We start from the raw sequence: 27,056 nt of genomic DNA, 5'->3' as shown, positions 1-27,056 counted from the left end.
TATGTAGATTATTGTAGCTATTAAAGACATTTGGGGGGATGCTTGGGTGGCTCAGGGGTTGAGCCTTTGGCTCATGGCATGATCCCAGAATCCCTGGATCGAGTCCCAAATCAGGCTCCCTGCATGGAGCCTGCTTCTCCCTTTGCCTATGTCTCTGTGCCCCCCACCCCGCCCCGTCTCTCATGAATAAATAAATAAATAATCTTTACAAAAAAGACATTTTGGTTCAGCTTCGGTCTGCCTTTGCACAAAATGTCTGCCTCACTATTCTACAATAAAATTTACATTTGTCCTAGCAACAGAACAAAAAATGTCCAAAAGTTTGTGAAGATTTTGTTTGGAATGTTACACCATAATATACTTCATCTTCTTATTTAGGAAAATGATTTTTACCTCTTTTTATTCAAATCTTTTTTTACTTATTTATTTTTTTTTCAAATCTTTTTTTAAAAGATTTTTAGATTTATTTTTTCATGAAAAACACAGAGAAGCAGAGACATAGGCAAAGGGAGAAGCAGGCTTCCTGCAGGGAGCCTGATGCAAGACCCAAACCCAGGACACCAGAATCACAACCTGAGCCAAAGGCAGATGCTCAACCACTGAGCTATCCAGGTGCCCATTTACTCAAATCTCTTATTATTCACTGAAGTTCAGTAGTTTCCTTCATATGGACTGTACATTTCTTATATATGTCTAGATGTATTTTTCTTTGAACACATAACCCTCCTGGACTATATATTATCATCATGGACATAAAGGAAGAATTTTATATTGTTAAAATATATTTACTAATAAAGATTTCCACTGTGTCTTATTTGATAAAGAGATAGTCACAAAGCATAGTACTCTTTATAAAAATGTGAGAGTTTAACTTAAAGTTAACTCTAAAAAGGAGGAGGTCTTCTTTTGAATTATATTTCTTTTTAGGATTTTTTCATTTTGTTTAATGTTTGTATAATTTTCCCAAGCAAACATATTTTGCAACTCAAGAGAAATCTGGATAATCATAGATATGACATTTTTAAATTTTTGGCCTCTGTTTTTAGCTTTTCTTAAATGTTTTACCTATGTTCATGAATGCTATAGATGTACCTGTGATATATATATGTCTGTGGTAGTTTTATGTCAGTAGTTGAAACACAGGCTATGATTAAAGCCCACTTTTAAACCCTGTCCTTAGAATTGTAAAAACAACACGTCCAGGGAGAAGATTGTTTTGGGCGTCTCTAAAGGAGACGCCATAGAGACTTATGGACACTGAACTGTAAATAATGGGACCTCTGATGACACCGGGAAGGTAAGGCACAGCCCTTTGCTCTGCACATGTGCAGTTCTTTGTGGTCTCCAGCCTCCTCAGTGGGCTGATACAGGAGACTCTAACCTTTATCCTTCGGACACCTGGTGCTGGACAGGGAACTGGAAAGGAAGTTTGTGCTCTTTTGGATTCTGTAGAATTTGGCAGAAAAAGAGTTATAATTGCATTGCAGTGGGTAGTGTTAAAAATCTTCAAATGCTCTTAATTGGGTGTTTTAATGTGTATAAGAGTTTTGAGCCTGCCTGGGACTTACCTTCAGAGGATAGGCTGTGCCAAGTGAGTACTGTTTCAAGGTGAAGGGAAGGGTGTAGGGGAGAGGATGAGGACTGGCATTAAGCAGGTGAGCTGTGATCGCCTCTGTTACTTCCTTTGAGGGAAACTCTTTATATGCAATAAAATGTATGAGCCTTGATTCAGAAAGTCTATTCTTCAGCTGCATATGCCAGGGAATAGGGCTGGCAATTGTGACTGAGGAGAATTGCTAAAGGCTGTCTGATAGGAGCTGGGGCTGTGGGATCTCAGTCCTCTGTAGTGAGATACCATCAAGGAGTATGGACTTGTCAGTCTGGTCTGCATACACATCCAATCTCTACCACTCAACACAGTTGTGAGTCTAGACAGATGACTAACCACTGAAATCCTCAGTTTCTCCCTCACTAAAAAGTGAATGGCAGCAGTAACTACTTTATGGGATTCTTGTAAGATTTTTTAAAATGTAAGTTCTATATATATTTATCAATCATGGGATGTGACTTAGTTTTGTGGTTGATTATTTGATTTATTTGAAAATGGAACACAGGGATGCCTGGGTGGCTCAGTGGTTGAGTGTCTGCCTTTGGCTCAGGGTGTGATCCTGGAGTCCCGGGATTGAGTCCCACATCGGGCTCTCTTGCAAGGAGCTGGCTTCTCCCTCTGCCTATGTCTCTGCCTCCCTCTGTGTCTCTCATGAATAAATAAATAAATCTTAAACAAACAAACAAAATGGAACACAAAACTGTTGGAGAGTGATGTCACCAAGATGGTGAAGTAGGGGATCCTGCCTCCCTCAATTGAGGTCAACAGTTACACACCTTACTTGTGAATAAGAGCAATTCTGGGATAGCTCAAGAATCCACCTAACAAAACTCAGCAGCAGTGGAAAAAAAAAAAACACTGAGAATAACTCTTCAAAAAGAGGGGAACAGCTTCATTTTGCCCTAGTTCCATCTGCCCTGGCTGGTGCTGTTCAGTGCCAACAGGGAACTCCCAGCCAAAAAGGGGTCTTGCTGGGAAAGAAAAGAAAGAGCCAGGTGAGCACCCAGCTTTCTGACCCTTTCAGGGCACCATGCAAAGGCCCTAATATGGTTTTGCGCCACCCAGAGACTGGCAAAGCTAAAACATATATAGAAGGTTAGTAACAAGGATGAGCAGGAGCTACCAGTGTCAACACACAGCAGTGGTGCCCACAGTTGCCAGTGTGACCTGGGGTGCAGAGGACCCCCGCAGTTTTGGTCACTGAAAAAACCAATGGCCATTCAGTACTGTATGGATTTGAAAACTTCTCACATACTTGTCTCACTTTGTCCACATAAATCTGAGCATCTGCAAATCTGCCCAGGTGATAGTAGACCCAGGCATAGTTACCCCAGGTGACCAGATTCCTAATTTCTGCTTGATCAGAGTGCTTCTGCTGGATCAGCTCCTCAGCCTGCCTTAGGCACTGCAGGGCTGCCTCGCTGTGACCACTTAAGTGTTTTATGTAGGCCAAAAAGTTGTACATTGTAGCTTTGAACTCAGTGTTTAAGAATTCAAGCTGGTGGCACACTGTATCTTCTAGATCACGTGAGACACCATCTTTTTTAAGTAGGTTCCATGTGAAATGGCATTTCAGCTGTGGAAGGATTTTCTCCAGAGAATTCTTGTTGACCTCACTGTGGAGAAAATAAACATGGTCACTGTGATGTGCTCCTGCCAGGCACCTCACCCCGGGATGCAATTACAGGTTGATTTTGTGGGTCAGCTTGCCCAGGGGACCCTGGGATTTTGTGGGATGCCCAGATGTCTAGTTAAACATGAGTTCTGGGTGCCTGTGACCATGTCCCCAAGAGAGATTAGCAGCTGACTCAGGAGAACAAGTGGAAGCAGACTGCCCTCCAGGAGTGGATGGGCACCACCCAGTCTGCTGAGGGCCTGAGTAGAACTCAAAGGGAGGAAGTGTGAATACTGTCTATCTGGCTGTGTGAGCTGGACATTGGTCTTCTCTCCTTAGACTGGAGCTTTTACTGTTGGCATTGCTGGTTCTCAGGCCTTCAGACTTGGACTAGAGCTTATGGCATTATACCTCTAGTTCTACCTTTGGAGTCTGACTAGAATTACATTACGGGCTCTCCTGGGTCTAAAGCTTGTGGACAGTGGACCATGGTTATGATCCTCAGCCTCCATAATCTTGTGAGCCAATTCTTCAATGTTTTAATATCTAGTGAATTTTAAAGTCATTTAATATGAATTAAAGTCTAACATTTAAATATAGAGGCTTATAGCTGTATTACTGTTTAGATACCATAATTGTTATTTTATTGTCTGTGGAGTCCCTACTTGGGAACATAACCTTAATTACAACATCATTCCCAATGGAGGAAAATGATTTACTACAAAATAAAATATGTGCTGCAAAATGTGACAAATGTTTCTACTGACAGGTTAGGACATCAGTCCTGAATTTCTGAAATACCTGAGTAAAGATCATTCCCTTCCCTGTTCTTCCTTCTTGAATAAACAAATGAAGTTAGTAAAGTCAGCAGAGAGTTAAGTAAAACAAACATTAAAAAAAATTAATTCATGAAATACATTGCAGTATGGATGTATGTTTGAATATGCATAGAAAAAATATCTGGAAGGTTGCATATGGAGGTGTGGAATTGGGTTAGGGTGAGGGAAGTGCTCTTAAATTTTAAATTCATTTGCTTCGGTTTTTTAAAATTTTACAATGAGAATCATCACTTTTATAAAATCATAACAGATATTTAAAAATAGTAACATAAAAAATATACATTGTAATCTTATGGCAGTGGCAGTGTGGAGAATCTAATCACAAGGCACTCTTTTCTACTAATACTGTGGTGGTAAATATAATTGTGGACAATAATCAGAGAAACATTAGAGAAGCAATTTTCTGCAGCATCTCAATTTAAATAGCCCCCTGGGGATAAAAGCCCTTAAGCAGTATAGCCTTCAAGGTGGATATGCAAACCAAAAACAGGGCTGAACTCTTCCTGGAAGATCTACAGGAAAATAAGTCTGAAACTTTTAGGCAAAAGAAAAAGCTACGCAGAAGTAACTTTGGAATGCTGAAGAAATTAACCAGAGGCCAGAAACTGGGGGTATGAGAACCACCCAGTCCAAACCCAAAACCAAATCACTGAAACCTTGGTAATCTATGGAGGTAGAACGAGGACATATACTGTACCCATTCATTTAACATTTTTCCCAGCTTTTCAATCTGCTTATTTTTTTTTAAAGATTTTACTTATATATTCATGAGAGACATATAGAGAGAGAGGCAGAGACACAGGCAGAGGGAGAAGTGGGCTCCCTGCGGGGAGCCTGATGTGGGACCCAATCCCACACCAATCCCTCAGATCACAACCTGAGCCAAAGCCAGATGCTCAACCACTGAGCCACCCAGGTTCCCCACCACCACCCCACCCCCCAGAGTATGTATTTAAATAGAAAGTTGAAGCTCAGGAGAATCCAAGACACTGCATTTTCTGGGTCTATCCTTAGGGCCCACTCAGTACTCAGCAGCTTGTCTCTCTTCTCCCTCCACCTTGTAAACAAAGCCCAGGGCTCATAAACTCTGCAGGTCTGAAGCATTGTGACCAAGTCTCTTCCCAGCCAGTGTCTTCAGAGCACTGGTCAGTTTGGTACAGAGGGATGAGCAGTCTCTGATCTTCAAGGCCTCTAAATAATGGTGGATGGCAGTACTTTCTGATTTACAGTAGAATTCCTAAAAGTGGCCATAGTAGTAGTAGAGCTGATGTTTGTGATCATCAGTTATGTTCTCCAGTTGAAGGGCTTTCTGGAAGACTTCCTCAGCTTTGCTATCCTGGACTCCCTCAGCATACATGTTGGCCAGGTCTGTGTAGACAAATGCAAACGTGGAGTCTTGTTGCACAGCTACTCTGAAATGAGAGAGCAACATTGTAAGAAGCCTATCCACTCTCCATTTATCCTCCCCTGAAGGTCTGTTGCCTGTGGCCTTTGATTTGGCTCATTTGTGCCCTCTGGTAAAGTCCCATCTGGTGATGCAGGAATGAAGACCTTGGTGTCACTTTCAAGACCTTTTTTCAAAAGTTCCAGAGCGTTGTCCCAGGAATTTTTTTCTCCTGTAGAATCTGGCCGTGTAATAAAGGACGTAAGGTTGGGAAGATATCTGGTCCAGGATTTCTTCAAAATACCTTTCCACTTCAGCTTCTGCATGTACATCTGTGGGACCCAGGAAATTTAACAAAAATCCCCTACCCCTGGACAAGCAGAGCAGGACTAACTCCATTTTGTGCTACACCCGCCATCTCATGTAAAACCTCCCACATGACCTGCCTGTTAACAGGCAGCTATTAAGCACACCCTTATCAGAACCTAGCACACACACACACACACACACACACAAAAAAAAAAAGAACCTAGCACACATAGGAATGCGGGACCTCTGACCTTTAACTGCCAAGGAATGAAAACCCCTCTTTTGCCCGCCAAACCTGCGCACCATTTCTAACCAGAATAATAGGCTAGTTCAAATGGTCACTGTAGGGTGAATCCTAATTCAATTGGCCACCTGCGTGTGGACCGACATGACTGTGCAACTTTCTACGTATGTTACAATCTCATTGGCCACGGACCCCTATAACACTACTATGCTTCTTAGTCTCGGGGTCCAAGTCCCTGCTCCTCTGTGTTGGGTATACTTGGACACAAGCTCGAGCTTGTAAATAAACGCTCATGTACTTGCATTGGCGTCGGCTCCTTGGTGGTTTCTCGGATTCGCAATCTTGGGCACAACACATCTTGGAGCTTTGGCATAAGTCAGACCTTAATGTAGGCATTTGCTGGGTTCAGGGTGACAGCCTTCCTCTGTGGGCCCAAAGAAGAGCTCTTCGTAGGCCTGTGGTGGTCAGAATGGTCCAACCAAAATATTGTGATGGCATAGCTGATGTTAAATTCTAGATCATCGGGTTCTGCTTCTAGAGCCTTCTCAAAAGCTGCTTTTGCCCTTTGGTAATACTTTCCTCCAAATTTCAAGAGTGCCCACCCTTTCTCACAATCAATCTCAGGCCTCTCCAATTCATAGTCAGAGGACTGGACAGTTTCTTACAGACGGTCCCTATCTTGTCTAAATACTTCTGAACTTCCTTGAGCTGGTCCATGTGACAATACAGCCACACATAGTTTCCCCAAGTGACCAGATGTCATACTTCCTTTTTGCCTGAGTGGTCTCTCTGCATTACAGCTTCTGCTCAGTCCAAATATTCCAGGGCATCTTCATTTGGCCTTTTAAGTGTTTCATGCAGGCCAATAGGTTATAAAGAGTAAATCAGGATTCTGTGGTGAAAAATTCAAGCTGCTGCCCAATTGTATCTTCCACATCAAACAGAATGTCTTCCTTAAGTAAATTCCACGCAAAGTAACATTCTAAGACATTCTAACTCCAGGATGGCCTTCAGGGGGTTCTTAGGAATTTCACTGTCAAATATAAAATCGTCTTTAAATTTTTGAAGAAATACGTCAATTTTTAAACCTTACACATTGTTCTCTGCTTAGCAACCAAACTGACTTTCTATTGGAATTTACAGTTGAAACACTAGGCCCCTATAACTTTGTAGTAGTTTCCTCTGTGTACAGCTATATCCTAGAGATTTTTTCATTAACTTCTTGTTACTTATTGCAAAACAAGTCCTGGAAAGATGGCAGGGTATTGATTGCCTTTTGGCAGTCACTAACCCCCCAGTGCCACCAGTTTTTACAGAGGGAAATTTAAATGTTTTGTTCACTAGCCTGGAAAATTAAGAATCATAGATATATAAATAGTCAATAACAAACATAAAAATCCCATTTCTGCATGGTGAGTAGAAAGAGAGAGGGGAAATGAAAAATAAGAAAAAGAAGTACACCAAAGGAGACCCAGAAGCCATACCAATATATCATTTTTTCAGAGGGAGGAAGAAAGGGAAGGAGGGAGAGAGTGAGGAAACCCCACGGGGAGAAAAGGCTCAGAAACAGACAGGAACAACCAGGTCTATCGAGAGATGGGAAAGCATAAGTTTGAGATAGATAAGAAGAGTAACAGATTTCAAAGGAGATAAGAAAAAGACAAAAGGAGGCTGAGTAAGCTCAGTAGGTTTTGCTGTAAGTGCCACATCCTTCTGACCTCTGGGGTTGTGGGCAACTATTATGAACTTATCAGTGCCCTTAATACATTCACTCCACATTACAAGCTCCCCTTGTGTGAGGCCCAGTGTAATTTCTGCAGAACCCACTGGAAACATGATCTCTGAAACTAGATGAAGGAGAAAGGAAGGGATAGGAGATATTTCTTCATTATGGGCAGCCTTCTATGTGCAAGATCTTCTAAACAACCCTGGGGATGGAACCCTGATGGAGACACGGCCCTGCTCATACAGAGCCTATAAGTAAACAGGCAGTTAGAACTCAGCATTGCAGCCAAGGTCCATAGAATTGACTCCGGAAGTGTATACAGCCCAGGGCTGTGGACATCTACAGCTTCCATTTGGTGAGGATCCCTTCTCTTGGATTTCATTTCTGGAACATCTTTTCCCTCCACTCTCAGTCCACATGATTTGACATGGGCTGTTCATGTTCACTCCAGTCTGGCAAGGCACATTCCTGGTCCCAGTGATTGATTCAGAGATAGTCCAATTGAAGTATTTTTCTGAAATGGGACTTTTGCTAGAGCTATATCTCTCTTCCTTCTAAAAATTTTCAACTAGTAGAATATAAGGTTGGATTTGCCAGTGGACAATCTTTCCAAGCTTGGGGACAGCCTTCCTGAGAAGGAATCTAACAGAGTGGACAACAGGGCTTTGGCAGGAGAAGGACAGAAGAGAATGCTCATGACAATGCCTTAGCAGTCCTGCCTGGATCACCCTGTCTACCCCTGAACCTCTATTTACTTAAAGAAATAACTTTCTTTATTTAAGCGAGTTTGAATTAGGTTTCTACTGTCTGCAATGGACAAAATCCTGATTCATATTACTAGTTTTATTTGTTTTTTGTTTTGTTGTTGGTGGTGAGGCAGTCAGGAGGCAGAAGTGCAGAAGTGCACCACCCCTGGTGGTGGTGGGCTGTCGGGGAGGCGGCCCCAGCGCTGGGTGCGGAGCCCGGGCGGGGGCGGGGCCGGGGGCGGGGCCGGGGGCGGGTCAGCGCCCCGCAGTGTGCACCGGAGCCGGCAAAGGAAGCTGCAGGGCGACTCCGCTTCCGGCCTAGGCGGGCCCCGCTCCAGGAAACAGCCGCTGCGCGCGCGGAGCCGAGTCTGCGGAACCGGAGCCGCGCGGGGTTGGGGCGGGGTTCGCAGCGGGGCCGCTGGGCGCGGGTCTGGGCCCTCACCTAGCTCGCCGGGTCCGCGGCCACTCAACTGACCCTTTTTTTTTGGATAATAAAATGACAGGAGAGGTGCGCCCGGGTGGCGCAGTCGTTCAGCCTCTGCCTTGCGTCCAGGCCGTGCTCTTGGGGTCCTGGGATTGAGCCCGGGGCTCCCCGCTCAGCGGGGTCTCTGCTTCTCCCCCTCCTTCTGCCCCTTCCCCTGCTCGTGCGCCCACTCTCCCTCTCTCTCCCCAATAAATAAAATCTTAAAAAAAAAAAAAAAAAAAGGAGGGACGCCTGGGTGGCTCAGGGGTTGAGGATTGAGTCTGCATCAGGCTCCCTGTGAGGAGCGTGCTTCTCCTTTCTGTCTCTGCTTCTCTATGTGTCCCTCATGAATAAATTTTTTTTTTAAAAAAAGAAGGACAATAGATTGTTCTGCGTTATTTTTGTTATAAGGGTTGCAGCGATGCTCTTTATATCTCTGCATCCTAAGCAGAAAGAAGTCCCTGCTTCCCATCTTGATTCAACAAACAACACAGGTGCGCTACCATACAACCCACCCATGTCATTATTCCCGTTGGGTAAAGTTAGAGAAAGTTTGGAGTCAAAATGAACATACATTTTAAAATTTAATGGCTGTGTGCTGAAAGGCTTTGCCGAAAGATTTATACAACTATCTAGAGCTGTATAACACTGCTTACCTTCTGTGCCCTTGCCAACTGTGCCTTGTTTAATACACTTTTTTAAAAAAGATTTTATTATATTCATGAGAGACACACAGAGAAAGGCAGAGACACAGGCAGAGGAAGAAGCAGGCTCACCAAGGGGAGCCCAATGTGGGACTCCATCCCAGAATCTGGGATCATGCCCTGAGCCAAAGGCAGGTGCTCAACCACTGAGCCACCCAGGTGTTCCATTTAATATGAACAAACCTCCCGCCCCTTGTAAGTAGGGCCAGCCCTAATCCAGAGGCAGCCCATCCCTGCGCCTTCCTGGAATTTGAGCAACGAAAAATATTCTGGTTGTCTGAGATAAGAGAACCATTCCCCCTCCCCCCCCAGCCCTGACTGAAATGTCCCTGAACAGGTTCATGTTGAGAAATCAATAACCTGGATGCTACGCTACTCCCCCGGTTTCTTTGCCATTAAGCGGTCTTTTTGCCTTTAAAAGATGCCTGTGATTGCTAATCGGGGCTCTCTTCCTCCTCGGAGGCGGAGAGCCCGTTTGCGCAAACGTCCAATAAACCCTCTTGCTAATTGCATCTGCCTGTCTGGGGTCTGAGTCTCTGGGGCGTCCACCGGGACACGTTGGCACCCGTGAGCCAGTGTCCAACAAATATGCTTCTAATGAAGGTAGAGGTGGTGTTGAGAGTCTAAGCAGAAAATGCCAAATACCCATACGCTAAAATTCTTGTCCCCTTCAACTTTGATCATTCATTCATTGATTCAACAGAGTATATTGAACTGCTAAGAGCCAAGTGTTGTGCCAGACACCGTCAATATAGCAATGAGAAATGTTTTCATGGAATTAATTTCTAGAAGGAGTAGATAAAAATAATAAAGATCAGATAAAGCATTGTGCGGCAGATGGTGCTGTGGGGGAAAAGCATGGTCAGGGTTACAGTGCAGGGTGTTTTCCATTATTAATATGCTGAGGAGGATAGTTTTCACTGAGTAAATGGCATTTGAGTAAAGATCTGAAGCAGGTGAAGGAGCACTGAGGTTATAGGGCCAGGGAAGGAAGTTCGGGTAGGGGAAGGAGGAGGTACAAACCCCAGGAGGTAGGAGTATACTTGCCCTACGGGGATGGCATAGTTGGAGTGGCCTTAAGAGCAGGGAAAAAGTCATAAGAAAGGAGATCAGAGAGGTAATATCATAGTCCTGAAGGCTATTGTAATGTTTAACTTAAGCAGGAAGCCATTTTAGAAAAGGTACTGAACAGTTTGTTGTGGGTGAAGGGTAAACCCAGAATTTTCTCCTTACCAAAGATGTAGAAAAATCCAATAGCACCCCAGGGCTTGAAAAAGTTTTCGGTGTGTTGATTATGTTTTCTGCCCATTTCTACTTCTTCCCTTCCTTTCTCTTAACCATATCTGGGCCAAGAGATTGTCTTTGCTTATTAAGGTTTAGATGGATAGCTACTAAGTAATCAGAGGTGAACATAAAAGGAAAAAAAAAAATCCTGGTTATCTACTTATATTGTTTAAGAATTCGAATTCAGAAAGACAAAAACCATCTGTAAAAATTTTAAAAGAAGATACCTTTTCAGGATTGAGAAGAAACAAAAGCCTGGCTGTTGAGTGGGTATTGAACATGCCAAAAGTACTAGATGGAATTTGAATATTGATCTTTTTTCACAGACTATTGGATTGGGTGAGTTCTTGGAAAGATCAGTAGTGCATTGTCTTTCAAATTCTAATCAATATGTAAAACATAGCAACTAGGCACAAAGGGAGATAGAAAGTGAAACATGGCAGTTGATCTAAATTCTGCTTCGGAAACTAACTCTTCTAAGCAATGGGTATAGGGCAGAAATTCTCAACTTTGGCACTATTGACATTTGGGCTGAATAATTCTACATTGTGGGGAGCAACCCAACATGAGATATTAAAGCAGCGTCCTTCCACACCCACTAGATGTAGTGGCATCCTGCAACTGTGACAAACAAAATCAGACATTGCCAAAAGCAACTTTCTCTCTCTCAGGGGCAAGGTTCTCTTCTTCCCTCACACCCTCCCTCCTTGAGAATCAGTGCTATAAGTCATACCCTCGTGTGTTTGAATTCATTTGTGTTAGTCCTCACAACACAGCCTGTGAGAGACAGGAGCTGGATTTCAGGTAGGAGAGGGAGAGTTGAACAGAGGCGAAGAGCAGTTGAGGATGGTCCTGGAACTCACAAGGACACCTAGGTGAAATGGTGGCTAGCAAGGGGAATGTCAGAGAAGACCTGCTCCCTTCAACGTGGGATTCCAGAGTGGAGGCAGCTGTTATCACATTTGGTCTGGTTAAGGACAAGCCACAAGCTGTGGATTCAGACTGAGGGTAGGTCACTCAAGCTGGGGCAGGCTAGAGGAAGGGGCCTTCCTTCCCAATGCAGGCACCATGAGAATGGAGATGTCGATGGCCAAGGAGGATCCCCAAGGAACTGGAGCTTGCAGGGGTATGCAGAGAGCAGTTAGCAAAGATCTGGCTTCAAGTATTAACAGCAGTGAATGGTAGGAGCTGTGGCCCAGCCTGATTTAGGGGACACAAGAGACATTTCCTAGGTACTTGGAGAAATTTTTAGTGGTGGGAGCTCTAAGTAAGGACACCATCTGAGGTTCTGCCAGTCATTTCCATAGCTAGCTCCTGGAAGTCAGCTGTCAATTTAAAGAGATTTCTTGGTAATGCCTTGGAGATGGTCATGTGTAAGCTTGGCAATAGTGTTTTCAATACCAAAAGGCATCTGTTTTTTACAGATTTGCTACTTGTTGTCTTTCTCTACAAACATCCACGTTGTTGAAAAGGTTAGAGCTACTGAGACCTGAGGGTGCAGAAGCCTGTTTCAGAGAGGGCAGAGATGGGTTAGAGAGATGGTATTAGGTTTGTAAGACACTCCAATCACCATGGTCTCTGCAGATCATCAAACACACCTCACAAAACACAACCCAAAATCCAGAGATTTATTTTGCATACATGAGCTCTGTTTTCTGGTGACAAATGATGGGTAGCCATACCTGGGAAGAGTTGCCTAGTTGAGAATCAACCAATGATCCAACAATTATTTACCTTCAATATTTCTCACTCTGAGAGAGTTGGCAGTGATCAGATTCATTTTAGCACCACCTGGCCTCCTTCCCCAAACATAAGCATTATGAGATGCCATTTTTGTTCGATCTAATATATCTCTGGTTTTAGTTACAAGTGAGTAGGGAAGATTGCATCTATGTACCTCTGATCCCTTCAGTGATAAAAAGTTTGGTCCCTTCAATTCCTATAGACAAGTCTATGCCAGCCATCAGCCCAGAGTCACTACCAGAGAAATCTACATGACAAACATTATTAACTCGCTCTTATTTTCCATTAATCTCTCCCATCTCTCCCACATATTTACCTTCCTAGAGTTTGCCACATAGAAACTCAAGGTTCCCTTCCTTTTTTTTCTTTTAGATTTTATTTATTTATTCATGAGAGACACAGAGAGAGAGTCAGAGGCACAGGCAGAGTTCTTCCTCTGAAGAAGCAGTTTCCCTGCGGGGAGCTTGATGTGGGACTCCATCCCAGGACCCCAGGATCATGCCCTGAGCCAAAGACAGACACTCAACCACTGAGCCACCCAGGGGTCCCCCCTTCCTTTTCTTATACCTTCTCTAAATGTAATGTTAATTTCTATGTAAGTCCAAGTTCTAACCACCCCTTGAGGTACTCATTACAGGGCACTCCCATGTGTATGTGCGATGCATGTGTTAATAAGCCTCTGTTTTTCTCTTGTTAATCTGTCCATGTCAGTCTAATCATGGGGTCCTGGCCAGTGAACCTATGATGGGTAGAGTAAAAAGAGTTTTTCCTCCCCTATATCACCACATTCATTATCTAATGCTGAAAACTGTTTATTGGTGAAATGAATTAAGCATTTATTTTATGAAAGTCCAATGCTTCATTTGCTACAAATCTACTCAAAAAACTGTTTTTCTACTATATAACATTCATAGAGAAATGCTTCCTTTCACTCTCACACACAGAGATGTATATATTTTGTTTCACTATTTTTTTCTTTTTTTAAAATTTTTTTAATTTTTATTTATTTATTTTTTAATAAATTAATTTTTTATTGGTGTTCAGTTTACCAACATACAGAATAACACCCAGTGCTCATCCCGTCAAGTGTCCCCCTCAGTGCCCGTCACCCATTCACCCCCACCCCCCGCCCTCCTCCCCTTCCACCACCCCTAGTTCATTTCCCAGAGTTAGGAGTCTTTATGTTCTGTCTCCATTTCTGATATTTCCCACACATTTCTTCTCCCTTACCTTATATTCCCTTTCACTATTATTTATATTCCCCAAATGAATGAGAACATACAATGTTTGTCCTTCTCCGACTGACTTACTTCACTCAGCATAATACCCTCCAGTTCCATCCACGTTGAAGCAAATGGTGGGTATTTGTCGTTTCTGATGGCTGAGTAATATTCCATTTTATACATAGACCACATCTTCTACATCTTCTTTATCCATCATCTTTCGATGGACACCGAGGCTCCTTCCACAGTGTTTCACTATTTTCTGAATACAACCAATATTTTATCAGGTTTGAGTATAATTGTTAAAAATTTATATTGCTATGGTAGATTACTAAATATGTTTCTTAAAGTAGCAAGCTGAAAAAATGATTAGATGATTAGAGTTGACATGTTTACCTAAAATCAAATAAAATGTGAACGTGGTTTATATTTCCACGCCTAGGAATCCTGTCCCAGTATTCTCAAAGTCAGCAGCCAGCCGCAGGGCCTGCTCATAGTACTCCAGGGCTTTGTTCAATTCTCCTTTGACTTTGTAGATGAACCCAAGAATGCTCAAGCTTTCTACATCCAATGCATTTCTACTAAGTTTCCTTATAGCCAGTTTCTCCAAAGCATTAATACTTTTTTCCCTTGTCAATGACATCTTTTCTATTTTTACTGCTTTTAAATATTGGATAATTGCCTTGACCTCAGATTTCTTTTGATATTCCTGAAATTGACCATAGTGGAAATGTATCTTTTGTAGTTTTTCTTCATCAAGGGATATCAAGGAGAACACCTTTTGATAAGTGTCCTCAGCTTTTCTGTAGTCGCCAGCCTCTATATACATACTTGCCAGGTGTATATAAGCAACGTCAAATGTGGGCTTTTGTTCCAGAGCAAGTTGAAAATGAAATATGGCTAATCTTATCATCTTGTCAGCATTTTCTCTATCCTGACCTCTGCACTGCCAGTTTGCAGCTCTCTTTATTTTGATCATGAATGCCTTGTAGCAAAGCCCTATCTGGTGATGCAGGAAGGCAGAGGAGGGTGTTGCCTGCTGGGCCATTTTTAGGAGCTGAAGAGCTTTATCCAGACAGCCTTTCCTACGGTAAAACTTGCCAGCATATCGAAAGACATAGGTCTGGGAGGATGTGTTGTTCAGTGCTTCTTCAATGTACTTTTCTCCGTCAGCTTCTTGTCCCAGGTCCTGAAGTTTCAGGGCAAGGAGAGCCTTAATATACACATCTTTTGGATTTAGCCTGATGGCCTCTTTTAGGGGCTGCAGGCAGAATGCCTCACTAGCCTCTGTAGCCATGTTAAAGCTGTCTAGGCGGTACATGGTGATTGCATACCCGGTGCTGAATTCAGGGTTTTCAGGGTCCTCTGCCAGAGCCTTCTCAAAGCAGGCCTTGGCCTGTTCATAGTTCTTCCTTCCACATTTCAGCAAGGCCCAGCCCTCCTCGCCGTCCATCTGGGGACACTCCATCCTATAGCAGGAGGGAGCTGCAAACTTCATGCAAGTGTTTTCCACCTTGTCCAGGTAAGCCTGGGCCTCTGCCAGTCTGTCCATGTGGTAATACAGCCAGGCATAGTTGCCCCATGTGACCAGACTTCTCACATCTGATTGGATGTCATGTTCCTGCTGGATTAGGTCCTCGGCTTCCTTCAGGCTTCCCAGGGCTTCCTGGTTTTGGCCCTTCAGATGTTTCACATAGGCCAGTAGGTTGTGGATTCCTGCCTTGTATTTGGTGTCTAGGAACTCAATCTCATCCAAGATCCTGTTTTCTAAATCAGGCATTTCAGTGTCTTCAAATAGCAACTCCCATGTAAAGTGACATCTTAGCTGGTCCAGCTTATCTTTGATCTCATCCACATTCTTACTATAAAAATAAAAACAGATTTTCTTTGTTGAATGAGGAACAACCCACAGAAAGAAGCAGATAAAAGCACCTCCTTTTTTAGAACTGAGCCTTGGACAGGCACACGTGCTTTGATTTTCCTTAAAGTCCTTAAGATCTACACGGACTTTGAATCACTTTTCTCAGTCTCATACACCGGCTTCCCCACTTTGCCCCAAGTCACCCCTCTGTGCCTCAGTCTCATCTGTAAGATGGGGATAGTGATAGACTCACCACACCGGAGTCTGGAGTTGGGTGCAAATAAATAAGCCTGTTTCTGTAAAGCTCTTAGAACATACATATTAGATGCTATGAGTGTCCTGTGTTCCTGTATCTGTAATCAGGTCAGAAATGTGGAACCTTAGGAAATATTATTCATTTCAGGACCTTAGTCTGTAGCTTTTGCAACAAATTAAGACCACCTAAAGGAGATGATATTTGTACCACCAAGTGTTTTCCCCTACTTATGATTTGGAAATAGTTGTAGATTCACTGATATTTGCAGATATTTGCACAGAGGTCCAGTTTAAGTTTCCCTCAGTTTTCCTCAGTGATTATACCTTACAGAATGACAGTACAATAATGTCAATGCTGACATTGGGACAAGATGTGTCAATTCTGTGTCATTTCATCATGGGAGTAAATCCATGGAACCACCACCTCAATCAAGATGCAGAACTACTTTATCATCGCAAACATCTCCCTCACACTTTTCCTTCAGAATCACACCTGTGGCCCTCCCTGCTCCTCAGCAAACATCTCTAGCCTCTGTTAACTTGTTTTCATCACTATAATTCTTGTCACTTCAAGAAAGTGGTATACCAGAATGATAAAGTATGTGACATTTTGAGATGGCCTCTTTCTCACTCATCACAATGCTCCCGACATCCATTCAAGCTGTTGAGTGTATCAATAGTTCATTGCTTTTTACTGGGGCATAATATTCCATGGCATGGCTGTGCACAGCCATATATTGAAATTCCATAGCTAGCATCACTCTCAATGGTGAGAAACTGAAAGCTTCTCCATTAAAATCAGGAATAAGGGGATCCCTGGGTGGCTCACCAGTTTAGCGCCTGCCTCAGGCCCAGGGCGTGATCCTGGAGACCTGGCATCAAGTCCCATGTCAGGCTCCCTGCATGGAGCCTGCTTTTCCCTCTGCCTGTGTCTGTGCCTCTGTGTGTGTGTGTGTGTCTCTCATGAATAAATAAATAAAATCTTAAATAAAATAAAATAAAATCAGGAATAAGGCAAGGATACTCATGTTTGCCACTTCTCTTCAACGTAGGACTGGAAATCCTAGCTGGAGCAATTGATCAAGAAAAGATATAAAACACATTCTAAGTTGAAAAGGGGAAGTAAAATGATTCTGTTTACAAATGTTATGATTTTGTGCATAGAACATCGTAAACATTCCACAGAAAAACTGTTAGAACTGCGAAATGATTTCAGCAGAATTGCAAAATCAACATGTAAAAATCGTTTGTGTTTCTGGGCACTAACAATGAAAAATCTAAAAAGCAATTCTTTAAATATAGCATCAAAAGGAATAAAATCCTTAAGAATAAAGTCAACTGAGGAGGTGAAAGTTTTGTACATAGGAAACTACAGATCACTGCTGAAAAAAGTTAAGAAAAAAAAATGAAGTAAAGGGCATCCTATGTTCATGGCCTGGAAGCTTTAATATTGTTCAGAAGTCAAGGCCATCCAAAGCAATCTACAGATTACGTGCAGTTGCTATCAACATCTCAATGGTGTTTTCTTGTAGGAACGAAAAATCCATCTAAAATTCTGATAGAATCTCAAGGGGTCTTGAAAAACCAAAATGATCTTGAAAAGGAACTAAGTTGGAGGTCTCATACTTTTGGATTTCAAAACTTACTACGAAGCTACCAATAATGCAAACAGTGTAGTATGGGGATAAAGACAGATATATTGATCAGTGGAACAGAATAGAGAGCCTAAAAATAAACACTCGCATATCTGGTTGCATTAGCTTCTAGGGCTACCATAATGATGTATCACAGATTCAGTGGCTTAAGCAGAGGACATTTAATTTCTCACAGTTGGAGGCTGTAAGTCCTGAATCGAGGTGCCCACTGATCTGTTTCCTGATAAGGGCCCTTGCTGGCACCCCATGACTTTTACTCTATGTGGAGCACAGATTGAGAATGAGTACACTTCCTCTGCTTTCAAGGATATCAGCCAGCCCTTTCAGAGAAAGCCCCACCCTTATGACCTCAGTTAACCCTTAGGACTTCCTTACAGGCTCTAACTCTAAATACAGTCACAGCAGGAGTAAGAGCTTCCACAGATGACTAGGCGCCACAATTAAGTCAATAACAGAGGCCAAATGATTTTTGACACATGTGCCAAGACCATTTAGTGGGGAAAGGTGTTTCAACAAATGGTGTTTGGGGGTGCCTGCATGGCTCAGTCAGTTAAGCATCTGCCTTCAGCTAGGTCATGATCTCAGGGTCCCAGGGATTGAGCCCCAAATCGCACTCTCTGCTCATCTAAGAGTCTGCTTGAGGTGCTCTCTCTCTCCATGTCCCTCTACCCCTCCCTCTACTCACACACTCTTTCTCTCTCTCAAATAAATAATCAATCTTTAATTTAAAAAAAACATAACTGACTGAAAAATGGGCAAAAGACAGATATGTCTCCATTGAAGATACACAGATGGCTTCAAGCACATGCAAGATACTCATCACCAATCACTAATGAAATGCAAAGTGGAAACCTAATGAGCTACTGGGTATTAATGAGCTAATGGGTATGGAACCCATTAGGATGGCTACTAAGAGCAAAACAGAAAAAAACAAGTGTTGACAAGGATGTGGAAAAATTAGAACTGTTACGCATTAGTACTGGGAATGTAAAATGGGGTAGTTGCTATGTAGCATGGTGATGACTCTTCAAAAAATTAAATAGAATTGTTATATGATTTAGCAGTGCCACTTTGGGGTATATACCCCAAATAAATGAAAGCAGAGACTCGAACAAATATTTACATACTTCTATTCATAGCAGCATTGTTCACAATAGTCAAAAGGTGGGAGCAACCCAAATGGCAAAGGGATGAATGGATACACAACGTGGAATATGCATACCATGGAATATTATTCAGCCCGAACATGGAAGGACATTCTCACCCCTGCTACAACATGGATGAACCTTGAAGACTATGCTGAATGAAATAAGGCAGCCACAAAACATCAATTCTTGCATGCTTCCTTTTTAGATGAGAATCCACAGTAGGCAAATCCCTAGAGAGAAAGCAGACTAATGGTTGCCAGAGCCTGGGTGAAGGATGAGTGGAGAGTGACTGCTATAAGGGCCGGGCTTTCTTCTCAGAGTGATGGCAATATTGTTGCAGTAGATACTGGCAGTGGTTGGATATCATTGTGAATGTACTAAATTCCATGAAATTGTATACTTGAAAGTAGTTAAAATGGCTAATTTTATCATACATATATGTTATCACAATAAAATATCATACTACTAACCTGAACAGAAATTCTACAAATGATATATATTTTTTTCCTCTAGTAGATGTTGAAATAAACACAAAAGCATTAAAACAAAAACTAATTAGTATGCAGTCTGAAATGATCTCATGAACTCCCCACTGGTATACTTTAAGAAACATTGGCTTTGGGCACCTGGTGGGCTCAGTCAGTTAAGAGTCTGACTCTTGGTTTGGGCTCAGGTCATGATCTAGGTCCTGGGATGGAGCCCTATGCTGGCTCCACACTCCACTGGGAGTCTACTTGAGATTATCTCTTGCTCTCTGCCCCTCCCCCCACCTCTCTAATATAAACATTAAAAAATAAAGAAACATTGGTTTAAAAGTTAAATAAAGCATCACTCAATAGAGACTCTGGCTCATGTGTCAGCTCTTTATTTACTATTTGTGTGATCCCTAATGTTTCTAAATCTAAGATTCATTATTGCAAAATCAGTATGATTTGAGTACCTGCCACATTGCTGTCTTTTGAGGGTTAACTATAAGAATTTACAGAATACTTTTAGAAGCCAGGCTGGCATTCAGTAAGCATTGAGGAAGTGATAGCTACTTTTATAAGATGATTATTATTAATTATTGTTTTCTTTATCAGTGATAAACCATTCCATCTGTCTATGGACCAGGGAGGAGGGTCCCTGGTGTGCAATTATGCATTTTCTGGGACTTTTGTCCCTTCAAAATTTTGTCCACTGGAGCACCGGGGGTAAATTTGAAAGTCAATATTAATTAGTTGGTTTTTAGTCTGTTGATATCAAGGGTGGTTTCAATCAAGATTCAGTTTAGACAATATAGAAATTCCCACATTAGGGCCCCTAGTTAAGGAAGATGTGGATGTTCCCAAGTGCACGACTCTGGCCAAGCCCGGCGGCCCAGAGGATATCAAGATCTGCAGACCCCTGGCTTCCCTAGGGGAGAAGTAATCTGCTAACCTTACATCCAGTCAGATTGGGAAGACCTGACATGGGCGCCCAGTGGTACAGATAGTGAGACCAGAAGCCTACAGAGAAAGGTCTTGTTGTCCTTGTTGGCAGTGAGCTTCTGCCACCACATTTTCCTCAAGAATCTGAGAGAACCCAGTACTGTGGCTCCTCCAGCTCTATGGGTCCCACTTTTCCCCCACAGTGAGGAGTCAGCAAAAAGCAAAGTCTCCTTCTAGACCAATGTCCATTCATTCCCCAGGTCAGACAGGAAATTTAGGGAAAAGAATGTCAGAGACTGGGGGTCATTTTCTCCCTTCCTAGAAAACTCTTTTCCTGCATCCCTCTGCTTCTTTGGGCTTTATTCTGAGGTCAGCTTCCTCAGGCTGATGCTAACAAAAATGAAAATGCGTGAATTAATGAACACTCCATCCACAAGCAGGTGCTCAAATTGAAGAGTAAGGAAACTTGACATCACTGAAACTAAGTCTCTTGAGGTAGTATTGCTTAACATTTTTTCCAAAACTTTAGACGGAAAGGTAGAGAGGTAGAGAAATCCTTACCTCATGCCTGCTGTGAATTAGACAGCGGTTCTGCAGTGTTTTGCTGAGCTGATGGGCTCCTCTGAGATCCAGCCAGTCTGGAGGATGTGCAAAGGACTTGGCCCCAGCAAAGGGGTTTATAAGATAAACAGTTAATGATGTAACTTATGGGCGTGTTGTTACCAAGTTAAACTGGAAACCAAGATAAAAACGAAAGTGGAAACTGAAACTAGTTAGCAAGGTTCCAGCTTGAGGAAAATGAAACAGGGATTGCTTTCTGTGTTCCCTTTGGGAGACTGATTGTTAAGAGGCTGGTGAAAGCAGTTTCACTGATGGGCTACTTCCTTTCTCAGGCTCTGAATGACCTCGTGGAGAGCTGGTAATGGGGTGTTGCCAGGTGTCCAGAGTCCACTGAGCTTGGAGCCAGTGCTGGTGAACACTGGCTTGTGTGAACTTGCCAAGCTCAAGCCCCAGATTTGTGCTTCTGTTTGCTCATCTGGAAACAGAAGGTGTTCCTTTCATAAAGAAAAAGATGCATATATTTCTAAACTGGAGTCTGAACCCAGATTTGCTGCTAATATCTGAGAAGCTGTGTTTCACTAATTCTTCTTTGCCTTTGTCTTGCATACCCTTCCTGAGAATGAGCTTTGTGCAGTGGCAGTATCGTAGCCAATGAGGTTAATCTGAGGCACGATTATTGCTAACTGAAACCCTTCCTGAGAATGGCCAATGACAGTAAGAGCCTATAACCTCTTCCTTGTTCACTGGCACAGAGAAAAAGTCTGTGCTAGCATCTTGAAACTTCAAACAGAACACGTTATAGGCTTTAATGACAGTGCTTTTAATGCTCTCTATGCTAGTGGTCTAAAGTGTTCTTGTTTGTCAGATAGGACTCTCATAGATGTGCAGGAGCATTGTCCAGTTCCCTAGATGCCGGTGGCTCTGTTTAATCGGCTTAAAGAATAGTAAGGGCTGGGGTGCTTGGGTGGTATAGTCGGGTAAGCATCTGACTCTTGGTTTTGGCTAAGGTCGTGATCTCAGTGTGGTGAGATTGAGTCCCACATCAGGCTCCAAGCTCTCAGGGAATCTGCTTGAGATTCTCTTTTCTTCCTCTGGCCCTCCTGTTCACGTTCTCTCTCTCTCACAAAATAAATACATATATAAATAAAGAAATCTTTTTTAAAAAGAACATTAAGTACTTATATAGATTTAGTATTTATAACAATTCTCAAAATTATAATAGCAACTATTTCAAATAAGTTTCAAGATCACATGCCCTAGGTTAATCTTTAATAAATAAAAGTTAATTGAAGTGTGTTGGTTTAATTAAAACAGGCATGTTTGCAGAGTTACCAGCATTAGATGTAATGGATTAGATGTAATCCAGATAAGCAACTTTTTCTACCTGGATTTTATTAATCATATAAGATCATGTTACCTCTGTTACAGAATTTGTCTTAATTTTTACTTAATTTTTACAGGGAGACTAAATATATATTCTCTCTGTATATAAGTCTATTTTATTTTGGTTTTTAATTTTTACTGAGAGAATGTATATCTATAGACTTTCTATATATTTTGGATTTTAATTTTTATAGAGATTGTGTCTATATATATATAGACTATATATTTTGGTTTTTAATTTTTACAGATTATATATAGAGAGATATATTTTACACTTTATATATATTTAGGCCTGTTAATAAACAGGTTTTATGCCAAAAGAGGACAAAATAGGACAGCTGTTTAATGTTTTGTGAAATGTTCATAAGTCATCTAAATATAATTATGAAGAACAAGTGAATTAAAGAGATGTAAGTAAGATAAAGTTTATAAATTAACCTTCCAGCAATAGTAATGTCTTCAGAAATAGTGTTCCCAAATCTTTTTGGTGACTTAAAACTTTGGAGTTTTGCTGAGTTAAATTAGATGATGGCTAGTCATTAAATATTTAGGTCATTTCCTAATAAGATAATACACTGAGACATTGCTAAGCATTAGTTTATTTGCTCTTGACTTAATTTTTACAGGGAGACTAAATATATATTCTCTCTGCATATAAGTCTATTTTCTTTTTTTTTTTAATTTTTTTTTATTTATTTATGATAGTCACACAGAGAGAGAGAGAGAGAGAGGCAGAGACACAGGCAGAGGGAGAAGCAGGCTCCATGCACCGGGAGCCCGATGTGGGACTCGATCCCGGGTCTCCAGGATCGCGCCCCGGGCCAAAGGCAAGCGCTAAACCGCTGCGCCACCCAGGGATCCCTCTATTTTCTTTTGGATTTAATTTTTACTGAGATTGTATACCTATAGGCTTTCTATATATTTTGAATTTTAATTTTTATAGAGATTGTGTATATATATAGACTATATATTTTGGTTTTTAATTTTTACAGACAGATTATATAGAGAGAGATATATTATACACTTTATATATATTTAGGCCTGTTAATAAACAGGTTTTATTGCAAAAGGATTAAAATTACTATAAGGAGGACTAAGCTTCTGGAAATTATGAAATGTGTTTATAAATTTTCCAGGCCACAATTGCTGCTTTCTTAGTTTACACTAGGAAATAGGAATTCTAAGAGTTAAAAATTCTAATTAGTAGATGTAAAAATAAAACTACTGAAAACAACATTTTCTTGGGTTATGGTCTGTTCTTTATTTTTTTAATTTTATTTATTTGAGAGACAGAGAGAGAGCTCGGGTGAGCAGGAGCAAGGGCAGAGGGAGAGGGAGAGAGAGAACCTCTAGCAGACTCCATACTGAGCAGAGACCCCAATGACTTGAGCTGAAATCAAAAGTCAGATGCTTAACTGACTGAGCCATCCAAGTGCCCCATATGTCTGCTCTTAATAAGAAACTGTAAGCAAAGTTTCTTTATTGCTAAGGTAATCTACCTGGGAAGCAAAGATTCTGTTTCATCTTTATCACATCAGCGATTACTTTGAAAAACTTAAGTCTTCTCTCCTCAAAAAGAGCTAAGGCTTTTGTAACTATATCATTTTCTGTATTTGTTTTTGAAATCCTTTTGTTGCCTTGATTAAATTGATAACTAAGTATGTTTCATAATTTTCTGTGGTCCTATTTAGCCAAGTGTCCAAACCTTCTGATATGCTTTATAAATCTCCCCAAATAAAATTATAAATAAAGTCTTTTTGACCTGGAAGAAACTTTAGGATTTTTTTTTTAGGATGGTCCCTGGAACATTACAAAGATCTATTAAACGTTAAATTACATGGGTTAAATAAAGAGTAATCCTGGGGTACCTGGGTGGCTCAATTCATTAAACATGTGACTCTTGATTAAGGTCAGGTCTTGATCTCAGGATCATGAGTTCAAGTCATGCATTGGGCTCCACACTGGACATAGAGCCTACTTAAAAAAAAAAAAAAGTAATGCTAAACCTTCTTTATGTTATATCTGTAAGTGTATGTTAAATGTAATGCTCCAAAAATTATAGAAATTTCTAACATTCTAAATGAGACTAAATGAGACTTATTCTCTCATTTAACTGTATCAGGACACTCAGCGTACCTTACCTTGCTTCCTTTGATCCATAGCTGATTCAACAGGGATATGCTTCAATTTCACAACAGCCTAATCAAATTTGTAGAGGATAGTCCTACTTTGGTAGAATAGCCTTCCCACAGTGTGCTCCCAGGAGACAAAAACATTGAAATCATAGCCTCCAACCTGGACATGTGGTTATTGGAAAAAATATCTTCACAAAGACTTCACCCTGCCCCCTCCAGTGCCACAAAATCATGGCTTCATGTTTCTCATTCTAAAAAGGCTGCATCAACCAACTGGATGACCAAATCAATTGAAAACCTCAAACTGGGGCACCTGGGGGGCTCAGTGGTTGAGCTTCTTCTGCCTTTCTCAGGGCGTGATCCCAGGGTTCTGGGATTGAGTCCCACATCGGGCTACCTGGATGGAGCCTGCTTCTCCCTCTGTCTATGTCTCTGCCTCTCTCTGTGTCTCTCATGAATGAATAAATAAAATCTTAAGAAAAAAAAAAAAAGAAAAGAAAACCTCAAATTGACCACATCCCAGAAAAAGAAGCAGATGACATCTAAATATACTTTCCCAGGAGTCAGGACCAAACCAGTATAATAACTCTTTCATAACTGTCAGAATTTAATGGAAATTCCTAAACTCACTGAGATGAGACTATTTTTCTTTGTGTAGGAATTCTTATGATTTTTGCTGTTTTACTCTCAGTAGGACTTCTTCACTGGTGGTAACCAAATCTTAGAGGCTTCTGTATACCTATTGTTCTCTCCCTGTCTTTACATATATTCAACCCTCCTCCCACGACCCTCCATCCTCAAGCTTGCCAACTCAATGTAACTTGTGGGCCACTCCCCAAAACTGACCTCTGGCTTCAGTGCACCCTTCCTTTATTGCCTGTTATATTACTCTATAAATATGCAACATGTCTGGTTTGATGTATGCACTTAAGGGTTGTGTTTCTGTGTGTGAATATGATCACCATTCTTGGCCTTTGGAATGTCTTGATAGCTGAAAAGGCCTCGGTGGCACATGTTTTTCTTGTTTTGTTTTTGTTGTTGTTGTTGTTTATTTGGCATTTGCTATCCTAGCTTTCTCAAAATGGCTACAACCACTACTCCCGAATCTCACTTAAGAAGGAGAAGGGAAGGGCCTTATCAGTAGTAGATGATTACACTGATGAGGATCTTTTTTAATATGAAGACAACAGTTGTGGTCATACCCCAGTCTGTGACCTTCCTGCCAGATATTCTGGAGATCAGCTTAACCAATACCTTGGAATCATAAATTCATGACTTGGAATACACATGGCAGACTTAGAAGCACTGATGAAAAACCTTCCCAGAATTGTTAACAGAAGAGCTCACTCCACCACCTGAACCATTAAGACCCAACAAAAATCTCTAGATTCCTGAGCCCACATGGTCCTGAGTTATAGAATAGCACTAGACTGTTTAATGTAGTTCAAGAAAGGGTCTGTGCTGTTGCTAACACCTCATGTTGTACATGGATAAACACTTCTTCACAGGTGGAAGTAGAAGCCCTACATTAGTCAGATGAGTTAAATCCTTAAAGAGACATTCATGGTTTACTTCCAAATGATTTTATTTTAATTTCTCCTATTTTTAGCTGGCTTCCTACTGGACTCAGAACTCTCTTATGCTCAGTATTGAAAATTTTTGTGCTGTTAATCATAGTCTTAATGTATGCCCTATTCAGCATCTTCAAACTATTTGTGTCATGCATTTATTTCTTTTTGCTGTTTCTTCACAAAATGTGATGGTAATTCAGACTGGAAATGATTGACCAAGCCTTGCCTCCTGAGCACCTTAGCTCATCTAGTTTGCTAATACATCTGGCTAAGGACAATGCCCAAGATTCACTTCCCTGAGCCTCCCTGTTGCTCCAGTGTGGCCAATATCTTAGCACAACAACTGGCATACACTTCTTTTTCTCCTATGTGGGACATGCCATACCCTAAATGAAACTTCCTGTGATGGAGGATTCAAAACATAAAATTAATCATCAATGTTTTCAGAAAATTTATTGACCATGGGTACTTTCTGAAAAAAAGATCTTTTTTTTTAAATTTTTATTTATTTGTTTATTTATGATAGTCACACACAGAGAGAGAGAGGCAGAGACACAGGCAGAGGGAGAAGCAGGCTCCATGCACCGGGAGCCTGACGTGGGATTCGATCCCGGGTCTCCAGGATCGCGCCCTGGGCCAAAGGCAGGCGCCCAACCGCTGCGCCACCCAGGGATCCCTAAAAAAAGGATCTTATTTATTCATTTCAGAGAGAAAGAGAGGGGGGGAGAGAAAGAGAGAGAGAGAGAACGTGCACAAGCAGGGGGAGTGGCACAGGGTGAAGCAGACTCCCCACTGAGCAGGGAGGCCAAGGCAGGACTTGATCCCAGGACCCTGAGATTATGACCTGAGCTGAAGGCAGATGCTTCACTAACTGAGGCACCCAGGTGCCCCTGAAGAAAGATCTTGATCAAAAGGGGGAAATGTGAACAGAGTGACCAAATAGAGTTATAATTGCTAGGGGTCCTCAACTAGAGCTCCATTAGGGAAATAGAGCTTTGTTTGTTATACAGCCTCAGCTTGAAATTTAAGAGAAGGGGCACCTGGGTGGCTCAATCGCTTAAGCATCTACTCAGGTCATGATCCTGGGTTCACAGAATTGAGCTCCACATTGGGCTTCCTGCTCAGTAGGGAGTCTGCTTCTCCCTCTCCCTCTGCCCCTTCCCCTGCTCCTGCATATGCTCTCTCTCTC

General features: G+C 41.7%; 1 protein-coding gene and 2 pseudogenes across 2 annotated transcripts; 1 reads left to right on the top strand and 2 right to left on the bottom strand.

Annotated features, from left to right (window-relative positions):
• Nucleotides 1-1,383: 1,383 nt before the first annotated feature.
• Nucleotides 1,384-10,948, bottom strand: LOC112912452 (interferon-induced protein with tetratricopeptide repeats 5-like; annotated as a pseudogene).
• A 2,705-nt stretch (nt 10,949-13,653) lies between these two features.
• Nucleotides 13,654-21,021, bottom strand: LOC112912456 (interferon-induced protein with tetratricopeptide repeats 1-like). Of its 2 annotated transcripts, XM_072755850.1 has the most exons (3): nt 20,779-20,917; nt 18,883-19,038; nt 13,903-15,751 (listed from the first exon to the last, which is right to left on the bottom strand). In XM_072755850.1, exons 2-3 carry the CDS (start codon nt 18,906-18,908, stop codon nt 14,314-14,316), a joined length of 1,464 nt encoding a protein of 487 aa, XP_072611951.1. In that variant the 5' UTR covers nt 18,909-19,038; nt 20,779-20,917; the 3' UTR covers nt 13,903-14,313. The 2 variants fall into 2 exon arrangements, with proteins under 2 accessions (XP_025844936.1, XP_072611951.1); XM_025989151.2 differs by lacking the exon at nt 18,883-19,038 and having other exon boundaries at nt 13,654-15,751; nt 20,779-21,021.
• Nucleotides 21,022-21,400: 379 nt separating this feature from the next.
• On the top strand, nt 21,401-21,477 carry LOC112912462 (U4 spliceosomal RNA; annotated as a pseudogene).
• The last annotated feature ends 5,579 nt before the right edge of the window (nt 21,478-27,056 follow it).

The sequence above is a fragment of the Vulpes vulpes genome, chromosome 4 (genome assembly GCF_048418805.1).
Source record: "Vulpes vulpes isolate BD-2025 chromosome 4, VulVul3, whole genome shotgun sequence".
In the NCBI taxonomy this organism is placed as follows: Eukaryota; Metazoa; Chordata; class Mammalia; order Carnivora; family Canidae; genus Vulpes; species Vulpes vulpes.
This window is presented reverse-complemented; position numbering and strand designations above follow the sequence as displayed.

Coding starts and splice junctions, on each gene's coding strand:
- LOC112912456 (XM_072755850.1), bottom strand. CDS start 18,908: ATGTTCGGGCTGAATAATATTCCATG. Junction 15,752..18,882: donor GGGCTGAATAATATTCCATG/GTATGCATATTC, acceptor TTATTTTTATAG/TAAGAATGTGGATGAGATCA.